Source organism: Prinia subflava, chromosome 15 (genome assembly GCF_021018805.1).
Source record: "Prinia subflava isolate CZ2003 ecotype Zambia chromosome 15, Cam_Psub_1.2, whole genome shotgun sequence".
Classification (NCBI taxonomy): domain Eukaryota; kingdom Metazoa; phylum Chordata; class Aves; order Passeriformes; family Cisticolidae; genus Prinia; species Prinia subflava.
In genome coordinates, this window is record NC_086261.1 from 17,725,351 (window position 1) to 17,740,370 (window position 15,020).

General features: G+C 42.9%; 2 protein-coding genes across 2 annotated transcripts; one reads left to right on the forward strand and one right to left on the reverse strand.

Moving 5' to 3' along the window:
- The first annotated feature begins 377 nt into the window (after positions 1–377).
- RPS27L (ribosomal protein S27 like) lies at positions 378–4,977 on the forward strand. Its single transcript, XM_063412309.1, has 4 exons — positions 378–487; positions 940–1,048; positions 3,299–3,409; positions 4,488–4,977. The coding sequence occupies exons 1-4, from the start codon at positions 482–484 to the stop codon at positions 4,514–4,516; spliced, it is 255 nt and encodes an 84-aa protein (XP_063268379.1). The 5' UTR covers positions 378–481; the 3' UTR covers positions 4,517–4,977.
- Positions 4,978–7,505: 2,528 nt separating this feature from the next.
- Positions 7,506–14,853, reverse strand: LACTB (lactamase beta). The gene is made up of 6 exons (XM_063412308.1): positions 14,563–14,853; positions 13,611–13,677; positions 11,608–11,798; positions 10,919–11,264; positions 9,502–9,667; positions 7,506–8,554 (listed from the first exon to the last, which is right to left on the reverse strand). The coding sequence occupies exons 1-6, from the start codon at positions 14,818–14,820 to the stop codon at positions 8,017–8,019; spliced, it is 1,566 nt and encodes a 521-aa protein (XP_063268378.1). The 5' UTR covers positions 14,821–14,853; the 3' UTR covers positions 7,506–8,016.
- Between the last annotated feature and the right edge of the window lie 167 nt (positions 14,854–15,020).

Below are 15,020 nucleotides of genomic sequence, written 5' to 3' on the forward strand. Positions count from 1 at the left end.
ATCTAATTAATGCGTATGAATATCGGCAAGGCGAGTGCTAAGAGGATTGTGTCAGACTTTTTTCAGTGGTGCCCAGCGATGGGACGAGGAGCAATAGCCATTAACTAAACCACAGAACGTTTCATCTCTGCATGAAGAACTTACGTGTAGGGTGGCAGAGCACTGGAATAGCTGCCCAGGGAGATTGTCTGGAGACATTCCAAACCCACCTGGACACGTTCCTGTGTCCCCTGCCTGGATGATGTCCAGGGGTGCCTTCCAACCCCAATAATTCAGTGATTCCGTGCTACACGAGTGATGATTTAGTCAGCATTTAGTGTGAAGCCGATGCAGTTCTAAGCGGCATTTATACCCCAAACCCAGCCGCTCTGGCGTGCGGCCGCGTTGGACGCACACGTGTTTGCGGCGGGCGCGCTCCCGCCGCGGCACAGGCGCGGCCCCGCGGGCGGGAGCGCGCGGAAGGGGCGGCCCGGCGGCGGACATGCCTGTGAGTTGTTTGCGGTCTCGTACTCCGTGCTCGGTGCCTCCCGTCCGCGGCCACCGCGGGGCCCTGGGGGGCGGCGGGTACCGGAGCGAACACGATCGTCCTGGGTCTCCGGCCGCCGCTGCGGCCGCTCGGGCTCCCCGCTCCTCCCGGCCCCGGCAGCCGTCGGGACCCGCAGGCGGCCGCGAAGGCGCTGGCGGTGCCCGTTCCCGCAGCCCGGCGGGGCTCTGCCCCCCGTGCCCGCAGCCCGGCGGGGCTCTGTCCCCCGTGCCCGCAGCCCGGCGGGGCTCTGTCCCCCGTGCCCGCAGCCCGCCGGGGCTCTGCCCCCCGTTCCCGCAGCCCGGCGGGGCTCTGCCCCCCCTGCCCGGCTCTCCGGGCCGGCTGCGGCCGCGCTCGGGGCAGCCCCCGGCTCCCATGTGTAACGCGCACTGCGCTTTTCCTCTCGCCCCACCCAGCTGGCCAAGGACTTAGTGCATCCCTCCTTGGAGGATGAGAAGAGAAAGCACAAAAAGAAACGTCTTGTGCAGAGCCCAAACTCCTACTTTATGGATGTAAAATGTCCAGGTAAATATTTGAAATGTTCATACGTTACAGAAGCAACAAAAATAATTTTGTATGCTGTTCATCTTCATATAACGGTTTATTATTATTTCTTCTTTTAGCTGAGTTTGATTTATATATTCTGTAGAGAAAATGATCTGTCTATTGCTTTGGGTTTTTAACAATAAAAATGTCTTCCATCTTTGGATAAAATTAATGTAAACAAAAATCAGACTTTTCTTTTCTGGAGGTTCTGGCATGAGAGCTTCTTTAGTTGTTTTTTTTCCTTTAAAAAATCCTTGCAAGTAGGGAAAAACCCAACCTCCTAGATTTGCATGTATAAAAACTGAGATTAAATGGATGCCTTAAAGCGTCCACAACATGAGTTTCAAACAGAAACCAACATTGTTTTCCTCCTTGTGTAAGTTAGTTCTGGAACAGCAACTGGAAAAACTTTTGACAAGGATATCTGCAGGGATCCTGCTCATGTACACAGAAAGTAAAACACACAACTGCCTTTTCTGCATGTTGCTGTTGAGAACTGAGCTTCCATCTAGCTCATATACAAGGGTTATAAAATGTTGCCTATGACCACTTTTCACAGATCTTCATTACTTTGGCTCAGAGACATCTGTATAATCAACTTCTCTTTTATAAACCAAACCATGGGATTTTCTGGCACCATTACAGGAATGTGCTCTACCAGTGAGCAGCTTTTTGTTCAGCACAGTTACGTCCATATTTAAATATTGCCATATTCCTAGAAACTGCTGCAGCATAAGAAGATTCCAGCAATAAGAAAACACTTACTTACAACAGTGATCTTCCTGACTTAGAAGCAGGGAATTGTTGAGGTACTCAGGGTTTTTTATTATCTTATTTTTTCTTAGTAGCCTAAGAAGCTCTGGGACATTGTATTCCATCTGAAAGTGAGATAAATTAATTTGAACAGCTTGAAAGTAAACTGTGGTTGCTTTTAAACAAATACAGACTTGAAGGGGTTTTTTTGGGTTTTTTGTCAGTTCTCAAACCAGTGTGCATGAATGCATACACTGTGATACAGTTAGTGTCAGCAGAGGCCCATAAGTCATTGGTTATCTTCATTATTGTTGGGTTGTTTTTTGTGTTTGAGGGATATATAGGGCAAAGCAGGACAGGTTCAATAAAGATAGAATCCTATGCACAAGGCACTGAAAATAGCAGATGGCCTTTTGTGTCCCTGGGTCAGTGGAGTTGGAAGTTCCTACCTGGATACTCAGACGGGTTGGGCTGGTTTCCCTGCCAAACCCACAAATGTTAAAAACTCATCAACCTGCAAGTTCACATTCAATAGGGGAAAACCAAAATTTTGTGATTAAATTTTAGGTGTTAGTCTTTCCCAAACAAAGATCTGTACAGTTACTCTTTGTGATTTAAACAGAGATCTGTTATTCTGTGTAATAGTACTTCTCCCTACTAAGCAGATCTTTCATCAAAGGACCCTCCTGACAACATATTCTGTCTTAGCTTTCTGATCCAGTGTGCTGAAAATGCAGTCTCTGCTCACCCTTACCTATTTGTTTTGTATATCCGCATCCAGATTAAATCCTTCACAAGTTTTTCTTCCTCCAAAAATACCTCCTGGCTAATTAAAAATACTTTTCAGGGGAAAAAAATCGAAAAGCAGTGAAAATCCCATTTTAAGCCATGTATGAGTGATTACGTTCTTTCTTAAGTCATAGAATGTATAAGTTGTACATAAAAGCATTGCATAGGGAATTAGTGAGGTTATTCTGTGTGCAAGTCTTTCCATTTAAATATGTTAGTTTTATAGAATGCAACCAAGCCTTATATGTACCAATTATTAAACAGAAAGCAAACACAGATTGGAACAGCAGTATTTATATTCCCAGCTGCCGGACTTTGTCAACAGCAGTGTTCTACTGTTACAAGTTAAATATTTCTCCAGCTCCAGGGGTTCTCCTGTTCAGCAGGGAAGGCTGATCTAGAACTGCTGAACTCCTTTGCAGGAGACGTGGTAGGCAAATGAGGGTTTGCACCAGCAGAGTCTGTTGATTTTCACATGGAGGTCATACCAGTTTCTGTTACCTAACCTGCTTTCCTAGCATGGAAGTAAAGGCAGGCACTTCAAAACACAACCATGGTTTGCTTCGTTTGGCTTGGTGTGTTGTGTAATGAAATATAGAGGCATTTTGGACATGTTCCTGATTCAATTAACACATTAAAATGATGCTGGAAATACCCAGTGGAAGGTTTCATAATGCTGTTTTTCAGGATGCTACAAGATCACCACTGTCTTCAGCCATGCTCAGACAGTAGTTCTGTGTGTGGGGTGCTCAACTGTCCTGTGTCAGCCAACCGGGGGCAAAGCCAGGCTCACAGAAGGTAAGGGCAATGTCACACAACCTAAATATGCCACTTACATAAATGCATTTTAGAGCCTGCAAGGATTTTAGCTTTGGTTTTGGGAGCTGATACTGGAACACTGATTGTGCAAATTGCTTAGTGTTGGCTAGTGGAAGCATTGTTAGTAGCCCAGAATTTGGAATTTCTCTTCAGATTGTTTGTTTTTAAATGGCTATACAGATATGCCAGGCAGATAAACACCTACATTGTCATCAAACACTTCATTTTAGGTGACTTGTCATTCCCTTCAGCTTATGTAATGAATTCTGCTGTGTAACTCTGAGCTGTGTTTAGAGTGTTAAAAAGCATCATCAAAGGAGTAGGGTATTATTGCCAGGCTAAAGTAATTCTGTGCCACTGCTAGTCACTAATGGCTTGCCTGTTTGTTTTTAAATACCCCTACTATAAAGCAGTTCCCTGGCTCAAAGCAAATTTGTTCCATATAATTTATAAGGCAACAGATAACCACTGATAATGTATATACAGATAATTGGTATAACACCAGTCTCTTTGAGTGCAGCCCAGTGGGTGCCTGGGGTGTATGAAAAGCACTGGAAACACTTTAGGATTTAAAAGATGTACAGATTAATCCAGATTTTATTAATTTCTTGTTTAAAGGGCAAAAGATAAATGTGTGTTCAAATGACACATAGCAGTGTTTATATAATGTGCTACTACACAGGGGTGGTAAATGGAGAGAATGCCTGAAGTGAGGCTGTTGAGCAGTTGAAATGGTAACAACACACACAGCAGCTCCTTCAGTTTGGGGTTTGTATCACTAAGGGATGGAAATCTTAGATTTTAGAAGACTGAAATTTTAAAAGGCATCTGGAAGAAAAGTAGTACACCTTAAATAAAATTAAGATGAATTGCATGGCAGTCATGTTGTTCAGGTTGAGCTAGAGAAGGCTTACAGTGCTAAATCTTCATCTCTTGCGGTACATGAAATTTAAATTTAATCCATGAATTTTTCTGCTTACATTGGATGGACAGTTTTTCAAGGCAGTGTAACAGTTTAAGGACTATTCATATCTCTGCTCACGTGATTTCTTTGCAGGCTGTTCATTTAGAAGAAAGCAACACTGAACAGTTCAGCATGTGATTTTTGGATCTGTGTTCCTGAAAGCCTTACCAGTTTAAAAACGCCTGTTACAACAACAATGTAATTATGATTGATTTTGTACAAATTACGTGCTTCTGCTGACCAATCTGCTGGAATCTCTTTTTCAATAAATGATCTGAAGTGCAAGTTTTTCCTGTAAGTTTGCAGACAGCTGAGCTCTATTTTTATAATTTTATGTTTAAACACTAAAAACCTTGGACTTCCTGCACCCTTCCCCTTGCTAATCATAAACCACAGCAGTGTAATGCATATAGTGACAGAAACTGCCTTAAGAATGCATTTTGTGTATTTTATTACTGCAGCTACTGTAACTGCAAGGGTTGCAAAAGCTAGGTAAGATTTAAAATGGCTCATTTGCTTTCAGTGTTGCTGTAGTCCCTTTCCTGTCTTGGTTAATATGGTGATAAATAAAAATGTAAAGTTACTCACCTATGTTCAGCTGTTTCTGTGGAATGCCTGGATTTTCCCTCCCGCTGATTTGATCTCAAGACTGCACTTGGTGTTCTAAACTAAGATTTCTATCCAGAAAATGAAAAAAGTCCTTTGCAAAGCACTGAAAACATTCAGAGAAGGCAACTGGCATTTCAGCAATTGTAAGGCATAGAACTACACTAAGAGGTGTGAATGGTATCTAGGCACAGCAAGCCTATGCATGTTGTTAGGATTAAATATTGTCATTAAATAATTGCCTTCTTGCAATAAGGAAAAAGGGTTTAATTAGTCTTTGAAAGCCATGCCTTTCTAAATGGCTGGTAAAAATGGATTTCGTTTTTAACCATGAGAAAATACTCAAACAAAATCTTACATCTTGTTTTACTAAATATCTCAAGTTATGTATCAACATCTCTTTAAAAGTATCAGGTGTCTTGGTGAGCAAATTATTGTTGGGATTTTCCAATGAACTAGTATTCTTTTAATGACTTTGAAAACTCATCCGTGTCTAGTCATTAAAGCAAACCAAAAACCTGATTCTACAATTCGTTGTGTTTGCAAGGTAAGTTTTATTTCTGTTATTTCAAACAGCAAACATGTAATTACCATATGCAGAAGGAGGTGTTTGATACAGAAACAGGGTACCAGTGGAATACTCATGCCTTCTAAGAAAAGCAGAGGTTTGTGTCAGTGCCACTCACAGCAAAGGCTCACTCACAGGTCAGTTTATCATGAAAGCTGCTCCTCATTGCCCAGACAGATTCCCACATACAAATCACTGGTTTTAGAACAAAGATTAAAGTAGCAATATTAATTGTGACCTGAGTACATAGCTAAGGCCAGATTGGTTCCTAGTTTCTCGTATCTCTGCCTTCTCTACCCTAAAAGATAAGAACTCATGATTAATTTAATACCAAAGTAGGGACTGTCAGGAACCCATTTTGTTGCAGGTACTAGAAGATGAAATGTAGACATCAGAGGCTTTTAAAAAGCCTTTAGTTACAGGAGCTCAAGTATAAAGAACATGGTTGGTGTGCAAATAAAAAACTGGTGGCTAAACATATTCTGTGAGGGGAGTGAGACACTGGCATTAATATTGTGGTATTAGTAATGCCTTAGTTTTTACCCTTATTCATTTTCATACATACCTCAAATATTTACATTTGTTAATGTTTGGTCATATGCAAACAAGCAAGGAAACCTAACCTTCTACATTCTCAAGCTTTGTCTAAATCCACACACAACAGTCAACAAGTGAAACTTCTTTTCTCTCAAGTATGCAAAATGGTTTTCAAAAATAAGAAATACCATTTGCAAAACAGGTGTATCACACATTAAAAATCCTAAAATAAGTGTTACTTTTCAGATTTTCTGTATTTAAAACGTTGTATTTGGTCTATTTCTATTCAGATGTTCAACACAAAACCAGATGTGCTTATTCTCATTCCCTGTCTAAAACTAGCACTGACTCCTACTGATTCCTCAGCTAGCAGGTGCTCAAGAAGAACCCCAGTGCTTCTATATTGGAACTGTCAGAGAACTATTGGAACCAAAGATTTCAGAGGAAGACAAGATAATTTATTGCCTGAGCAATGGAAGCTCATTCAGAAGGATTCTCTCTGTTTTTACTGATTGGATACTCTTGAGATGAAGACACTACATTATTAATGAATACAAAAGTGAAATTTTGGTGAGTGGGCCAGAAACCCCAAGCAAACAATTTTTAAGGTACAATAATGATTATAATTATGAACAGTATACCAAACTAGTCTTACAAGCTGCAATTAAAAATGTAGATAAAACACTGACCCCTCAGAATCCTAAATTTCTTGGTCCTGGGTAATAAATATTGCCATAGGCATGGTGGGAACAGAGATGGCAGCATGCTGTGTGATCACAGGGCAGGTAACAACTGTGAAGATAATACAAATTGCATTGGTTTGGGTAAGGCAGGCAGGGCTATCTTCTGCCAGCTGCTATCCAAGACATTTGCTCCTTAAATTCAGAGAAGCAGAGCTGCTAAGCAGTGCAGGAAAGGAAAAACTGAAACCTTTCCTGAAGGATGTTTCTGTTTTGTCTCAGCCTGGAAATACTGTCCAGTGTAACTGCAGGGAAGTGAGGTGGGGTAAATCTTTGAGATGACAGAGATCTGCCATGCCACTGTGAAATACTCAAAGGGACACTTCAGGTGCTACTTCATTCCCATTGTAAAACTGAAGGTTAGAAAATCTCACACTTACAGTCCCACATGCAGGTCTGGGCCCCTCACTTCAAGAAAGACATTGAGGAGCTGGAACATGTCCAGAGACAGGCAGTGGACATTCTGCTATTGGGGTGGATTTGACTCTAGAAATAATCCTTTCTTGCACACTAAATTAATTTCATGCATTCTCTGTGGCCAATGAAAATGGATGAGAGAACATCAAAATAACAAAATGATTTTTGCTTACCTTGCTCTAGATTCATTCTTTTCTAGCTCAGATAAAAGCCTGCTTCTGGTATAAATCTGCATTCTGGAGGTAGCTTCAATGTTTGGGTTTTATTGGTTTTTTTAAAGCAAATAAGGGAAGTGGTATGTGAGAACAAAAAGCAATGGTGACACAATTTTTCTTTAAAAAGTAATACTGAATAGTTTTGGCAGACTGGAACGGTGAGAATAACAAGCAACATATTTGTGTGCTCAAATCAAGATGTGGAATTTTTCACAAGTTTAACATTCAAGGTAGATAATCTGTACTTCTTAGTGCAAAAAAAAACAGCTATTTTTTAAATCTTGATCAAGTGTTTCACTAGTTGGTAAAAATAACCTGTTAATATAATGATAATTTACACAGGTACTACAGAAAGTCACCTTTGACTGTTACATTCTCATTTTCTGTAAGGTAGCAACTTCCCTGAGAGATGAATTCCAGTTAGACGTGAAGTTTAGCACCACTAGCAGAGGTTAATGAAGTGAATTCCCACATTCTCAGTGAGTGTCACCCTTCTCCCCTGGTTTTCCAGCGCAGTGAGCTCCTCACACCCCTCTCCCTCAGCCCGTCCACTGCGCCCGCTTTTCTTTATCGAACTCCCGTGCGATCTTTAAGGCAGTGCTGTTGAGCGACACCGACTGCATGTTGCAGATGATGGTGACAATGACGCCCCTCGGGGGCGGCCCGGGGCCCGCAGCCTCAGGCTCCAGCTCCTCGGGCAGGATGAGCAGGACGCTGCTGGCGCCCACGGCGCCGCCCGTGTGCGAGGCGTAGTGACGCTGCCGCCGGCAGCAGCCGCAGCGCTGGCCCTTCTCCACCACGGCCCAGGCCATGCCGTACCTGCCGTCCCTGTCCCACGACACTTCTGTTTTGGGCACTGGGGTCCACATCATGGCAACCGTGCCCGGCTTCAGGTACCCCGGGAGCAGCTTGGCGTTCCTGTTTGTGAAGTGTCCGGCCTGGTAACTGTAGAGCAAAGCATTCCCGAATTTCAGGAGGTCGCCCACTGAGGACAGAAAGCCACCGCCAGCCCACTTGTAGGAGTTGTCCACGTATGGAGCGTTCACCAGGCGTCCCTTCTTGTTGTAAGTGTAACACCTGAAATTCAAGAACATTCAGCTTGTCATTCTCATATACTGTGCACCATTTTAAGTTGCTCAACCTAAAAAGAGCAAACTGAGCATGTATTAGCTTGTTCTCACAAACATTTAGAGCGTTTTCAAAATATATTTTTAAAATATATTTATTGCAGAAAAATCAGCAAGTAATTCAGACAGAAAAACAAAAATTAAGGTGACAACTTAGGTTAGAAGCTTAACTTCAATAAAAGTACTAATCCTTCTGCTTAATCTTAGGATATACTAAGCATAAAGACAATATACAAATAAGAGATGTGACAGAAATAAATAGATCAGCCAACCAAGAATTTTTTTTAAATCAGTGTACTAGATATGAAGTGTTTTAAAGAATTCTAGAACTGAGGCTTAGGTGATTGCTCCCAGTAGTTTCTATTTATGGCTGATTTCCCCCCAGTGCCCCATTATGGTTGCCATACTCTACAACAAAGCAAGGAGCATTAAAGTCTTGCATAACACACACAATTCTTTGGTGCCTCCCATATTTCAGTTTATAAAAGGATGAACATACACATGTTCTAAGCATCAATATCATCCAGATGAGCCTCTGAGCTTACAGCCAGAGAGCCTCTGAAATTCTGCAAGCAAACTCAACACCAGCACAAAGCATCTTAGAACAGAGCAGTAAAGCTGTGTAGCAAAAGTAAATGTAAACTTTGAAGTCACCCCTATTACTCCCCTCACCTCCCACATTCACATTTAGAACAAGAAATACATATTCTGTATTTTTACATGCTAATTACAGAACCTGTACAGAACCAGCTACATGAGTAATGTTGAGGTAACATACAACACTTCATTCAAATGTCTAGGAAAAGAAAAATCACACATTCTTAATTCAGCTGTCTTAATTAAAATAGAAAGGGAGACAGTTGTTGTGGAAAAATTAAGAGTTCCACCCCTGTTTACCTTGCTCTGTTATAAATCATTGCTTCATTGTCATCTAGGACAGTTGACAGCATATCCAAATCACGAAACATTTTCAGCATATAATCTGTAAATTTTTGTCCTGAAGCTCTCTCCACAACAGCACTTAAGAGAGTAAAGCCATAGGTTGAGTACAAGAACTGACTACCTTGAAGAAACACAGAGAGAAAGGGAAAAAACCCACGTTAATTGCACAATGCTTAAATGGAATCATATAAATAAAACTATATAGAGCAATTAATAATCAACCACTGATGATCCTAGGCCTAAGAGGTTCTATCCTGCAGCAGACACAGATCCTGTTAGAACAGCACTAAAATCTTCCAGGCGTCCCCATGCACGGTCAGGTTTCATGGCCAGATGTCAACGCTGACATTTAACATCCTTAACATGAGATTTACCATGTCAGCTCTAACAAGGATGTCTGGATTTGGACAGCTGACACAAGCCATAAAAAAAAATTCCTGCTTAACAGATGCTCAGCTACCGTGACTGGTTTGTGTGTCCACCCCCTGGAGAAGGGAAAACAACAGCAGTACTCACACTTTTCATGGGTAATTATCACTTTTAGCACAGTGTTTCTAGTTCTAGACTATCCCAAAAGATTATATGAACACAAGCATGCATATTATTTAAGACAATAGAATTTATTTAGAAAACAATGTTTCCTTTTTAACAAATCTCATCCTTGTGCTAATGCCTTCTATGAAACATTTACATATTGAGCAATTGCTAAAGACAGATCTCTTATTTGAAGTGGTTCCCAGAGCTCTCCAAGATGGTGAGGGTTTAACTTCTCCCTCTTCCTACCCTCTCCCCTTCAATGCACAAATTATTTGTTTATCAGCAATGCATATAATTTATCTTAACCTAACTTGTTTAAAACTTACACCTGAAGTTCCTCAAAGTCCTCTCTAGACCCAATTTAAACAATCCCAACAGTAAATTACTCAAGTAATTCTGTGATTCTGTGTTTTTTCTGTAGATTTTTAGGTCAGATTTAGTGACCTGCAGCACTATTATGACTGCAGCAAGTTGGTTTCTGCTTACAAAACACTTTGTAGATACAAATTTGTTACCAGAATTATATTCTGCTTTAGCATTTATAAATCAAATAACTGGTATGTTTCAGAGCACTAACTGCATTACTTACTGCTCCTGGGAGAAAAGTCTTACATATAAATATTACATGACCATATGGTTTGTGCAGAACAGACAAAATACTTCTCTCTGCAGCTTTTAATTGGGCAGATGAAGGAAAAAAAGGGAGGGAAGCAGAACAAACCAAACCCCCCACACAAGCACTCTTCACTGGACTTATCATCACTACATGTAAAACTATTTGAAACAAAACACTCACCAGAAGAGCATATTTTGGTCTGCATCAATAGAAACTCACCTGGTTTAAAGAATAAAGGATCATTTTTAAATATCTTCAGTGATTCAATCACACTTTCAAATTTTTCCTTCAAGTAATACTCTTCCTGTTCAAACTCCCTGTCGTTCCTGCCAGGCCTTGAATTTCGGCTCTTTGTCTCACTGTCATGTTCTTTCTTCTGTTTGACACTATCAGTTTTTTCAATCCCTTTACCTTCTTTTTCTTTTTGTTCTTTATCCTGATGGGATTTGCTTAGCTTAAGGGCTCTGTTTGCTTTCTCCTTTTCTTCTTTTACTTTTGTAATATCTTTTTCATAGTGACGAATCCCACTCAAGTGTGAAACTAACAGTCTTGTGGTAATAGTCACCTAGGCAGACAGAATAATGTGAGCTCTCCTCATTAAAAGACAAACTAAATCACCAAAAAAGTAAAATTCACCATGACAAAGAACAGATAGTGCTGTAACACCTTTTAAATATCACATATTAAACACAATATTAAAAAAAGTATATATGTGGACACTACAAACTTGATATAAAAGTGAAGATCCAAAGATGCTTCTTGGAGCAGAAACATCAGTAAATCTAAACATCTAAATCATTCTGAGTGTTTTGTAGGAAGAGGTCCAGATCAGGCACCTGTGCACAGCCAGCTCTGCAGTGACAGGAACAAAAATTTAAAAAAACTCCTACCAATAAACAGTTACATACCTTTTCACCCTCGTAGACCTTTTCTGGAAACTCAGGGACGTATTTCTGCACTGGAGCATCCAAATCCAGCTTCCCCTCTTCCCACAGTTTGGCCACAGCCATCATGGTGAGACACTTGCTGATGCTGGCGATGCGCATGACGGTCTCTGGCTTGCACACCACACGGTTCTCCACGTCAGCATAGCCCAAACCTTTCAGGAAATAAAAACTCTGCTAAGTCCTTTGCACAGACATGCTGAATTCATTGTATGCAATGAATTAGATTTACTGGCCCCTTAAAATATTTTTTTCCAGCTCAACTGGGGTACGAGGCATTGGACTATTCCAGCTCCTGCTTCAATTCAGTTAATAACATTTCACTGTAGCAGTTAATCAGAGCCCATTGGATCAGACAATGGCATCCTGAGCTGCTGATTAAGACTGCAACAAACATAATGATAAATGAGATTAAAGATTAAGCCAAAATTTGCACTCCTGAGGTCAAATATTCAGTGTAGAAAACCCAAAAAGACCAAAATCTAGACGGTAAAATAACTGACCAACAGTCATAAACACTCCTTTTATTATTCTGAATTAATGGCTGAAGCAGTAAGGGATCTTACTTTATCAATACAGAAACTGAGAGAGGAAATACAGATTCATACCAATTACCTCAGCTGTAAGGTTGCACAAAACCCAGGTGTTACTATGTTTCAACATGACTCAGAATGAGTGCAATTAAAACACAGCTTAACTGTGTCTGTAACAGTGTTTTCCTATGTAACCAACACACCAGTCTGGTAGCAAGAACTGCAATTAATAAGGTGTTACCAAGCTACCAAACTAGTCTTCAGTTTGAGCTTGGTTTGAAGAAAGTGCAAGTGATGTTGCAGCATAAAAGCAAGAAAATGCAGCAGTGTCATATTTTGCAGTTTTCAGTAGAAGAAAGGCCTGCAAGCAATGCCCCTCTGTCCATATAAACTATGTCTGACAAGGAACTGCTCAGGGGAAAACCCAAACCTTGACAAAGCACAGCAAATAAAGCAGGTGAGATTCCACCTGCCCAAGACCCTTTCTCCTGTGTGGTTGCTACTCAAGTGTCTGGTAACTGGAATGCCCAGAGCCCCCAGCAGGCTCAGCACCACTCACTGTTCCTCCTGATGGAGGGGAGGTTTAAACTCCTACCAGCACCAATGCAGCTCTAACAAAATAACCTGGTTTTAACCAACATTTTCATTTTCATAAGAAAAAGATGCAGATGCTGTTCCCCCCAGTGAAAACACCGTCCAACCTCACACTGTTCCCTTCTGCAGGAAACAGGTTGAGTCCTGTGGTCACAGAACACATGAACTTACAGCTGGTCCTGCTTTTCTCCCCACGGAGAAGGGAGGAGACACAAACAACCCAGAATTGGGGTTTTTCAAACTCGTGAAAATGTTTCTGAGAACAGATCCACATTCTGATGTGTTTTTTAAAACATCAAATGTCTACATGATATGAGAAGTACTAACAGACTCTGCTTAAAACTAAACTGTGTAACCAGAAAACTCAGTTGCAATTTCTGAAAGGATAACTCCTGTTAAATCCCAGTACTTCCCAGTAAAACTACACCTCAGCCACAAACACCAAATGTGAGCCATTACCCCTCAGGCTACTCAGGAAGTTCCTGTGGGGAGAACAGTTCTTCACCTCCTGCACACAGTGCAGACCACTGCACAGCTCTGTGCCCAGAGTACATTCCAAGGCTAATCTGAAATATTAATGGAAGAAAAGTTCTCCAATCTAACTGTTGAGACATACTAGCATACTCAGGAAGTTAACAAATTATGAGTTCCTGGAAATGATTGAAATTTTCCAAGGAAGGTGTCATTTGATACTCTCTAAACACCCATTTGTGACTACTGTCTGGAGATGGGACATCACGTAGATGAAATCCCAGCCCAATTAGCTTGTCTGAATTGTTCATTTTTAAAATGTTCATCAGTTCTTGACAGTATGCACAACTACTACTCCCATATACTAACCTTCTGACCAGACTTCCTTTCCATCTACAGAAACTCCAACTAATATACCTGGGATTCCTGCTTCATCCTGCCAAAAAAAACAGACAGAAGACATTTAGAAGGATCTTTACAGTTAAAAAACACCTCCTCCCAAACCCTTGAACTGAAAAAGCTACAAAACCCACAATAAACCTGTGTATTGTTATCAAATTATAGTTGAAATTTTGTTATTTACCAGTTTGGTTGAACTGGTACAAACTGCTTTTGCAAAGCTGACATTTTAACTCAGCTATTGGGAAAAAACACACCAAAAAAGTAGTATTTTTGCTTTAATGATTCAATTAAATTACTGAAGAGAACATGCAAAAGAAACAAAACGTGTCACAGTTAATATGCAACCAGCAAACTGCATCACTTGCAGGCAAGATTTCAAAGAAGCTTCAGCTGGATTTTCGAAGTAACTACAACGTGCTTTTTAAACAGAATCACGGAATATCCTGAGCTGGAAGGGACCCGCAGGGATGCCAGCTCCCGGCCCTGCACAGAACTCCAGGAGTCCCAGCCTGTGCCTGAGTTTGCTGCTCAGGCGCTCCCTGAGCTCTGTCAGGCTTGCGAGCCGTGACCGCTTCCCCGGGGAGCCTGTTCAGTGCCTGACCACCCTCCAAGGAAAAAAACTTTTCCTAATCCCCACCTCAACTTCTCCTGACACAATTTCCTGGTATTCCCTAGCACACAGAGATCGGTGCCCGCCCCTCCGCTCCCCCTCACAGGAGGCTGCAGCCCGCAGCGAGCTCTCCCCTCCAGGCCGAGCCGAGTGCCCTCGGCCGCTCCTCGTACGGCTCTCGCCTCTCCCTCCTGCAGCCTCCAAGGCCCCCTTGTTCTCAGATACCCCACACTGTGCCACAGCCCCCGCATCGCGCTGGCCTGAGCTGCGCCAGCCCCGCCAGCCCGCAGCGCTCCCCCCGCTCAGCACCTTGATCCTCCGCACCAGGTCCCTGCTCCTCTCCACGGCCGCGCCGAAACCCCGCGGGGGCGGCTTCTCCTCCCGCCCGCTCTCAGACTCGCCCCCCGCGGGCTCCGCCCGGACCCCCAGCGCCAGCCCCAGCGCCAGCCCCCAGCCCCAGGGCCGCGGCCCGGCCCCGCCGGCCCCTGTGCGGGGCGCGGGGACCCGCCCGGGAGCCGCCGCCCGCCGCAGGGCCCGCGCCAGCCCCGCCATGGCCGGGGCGGACATGGCAGCGCCGGCCGCAGGCGCCGCCTCGCCGGGCCGAGCCCCGAGCGCATCGAGCGCCGCCGCCTCACGGAGCTGGCGGGGCCCGCGGGGGCCGGCGGGGCCGGGCCGCTGCCCCGGCGCTCCGCACCCCCTGCCGGCCGCGGCGAGGAACAGAACCACGGCACCGGTGAGGTTGGAAAGGACCTCCGAGATCAGCGAGT

What these genes read in the sequence shown, in the direction of transcription:
- LACTB (XM_063412308.1), bottom strand. Translation starts at nt 14,820, where the DNA reads ATGTCCGCCCCGGCCATGGCGGGGCTGGCGCGGGCCCTGCGGCGGGCG. An exon ending in AGGTCTACGAGGGTGAAAAG is followed by an intron (nt 11,265 to 11,607) that starts GTATGTAACTGT and finishes CTGTCTGCCTAG; the next exon opens with GTGACTATTACCACAAGACT. An exon ending in TCCTTTATTCTTTAAACCAG is followed by an intron (nt 9,668 to 10,918) that starts GTGAGTTTCTAT and finishes TGTTTCTTCAAG; the next exon opens with GTAGTCAGTTCTTGTACTCA.
- RPS27L (XM_063412309.1), top strand. An exon ending in TATGGATGTAAAATGTCCAG is followed by an intron (nt 1,049 to 3,298) that starts GTAAATATTTGA and finishes GCTGTTTTTCAG; the next exon opens with GATGCTACAAGATCACCACT. An exon ending in CAAAGCCAGGCTCACAGAAG is followed by an intron (nt 3,410 to 4,487) that starts GTAAGGGCAATG and finishes ATTTCTTTGCAG; the next exon opens with GCTGTTCATTTAGAAGAAAG.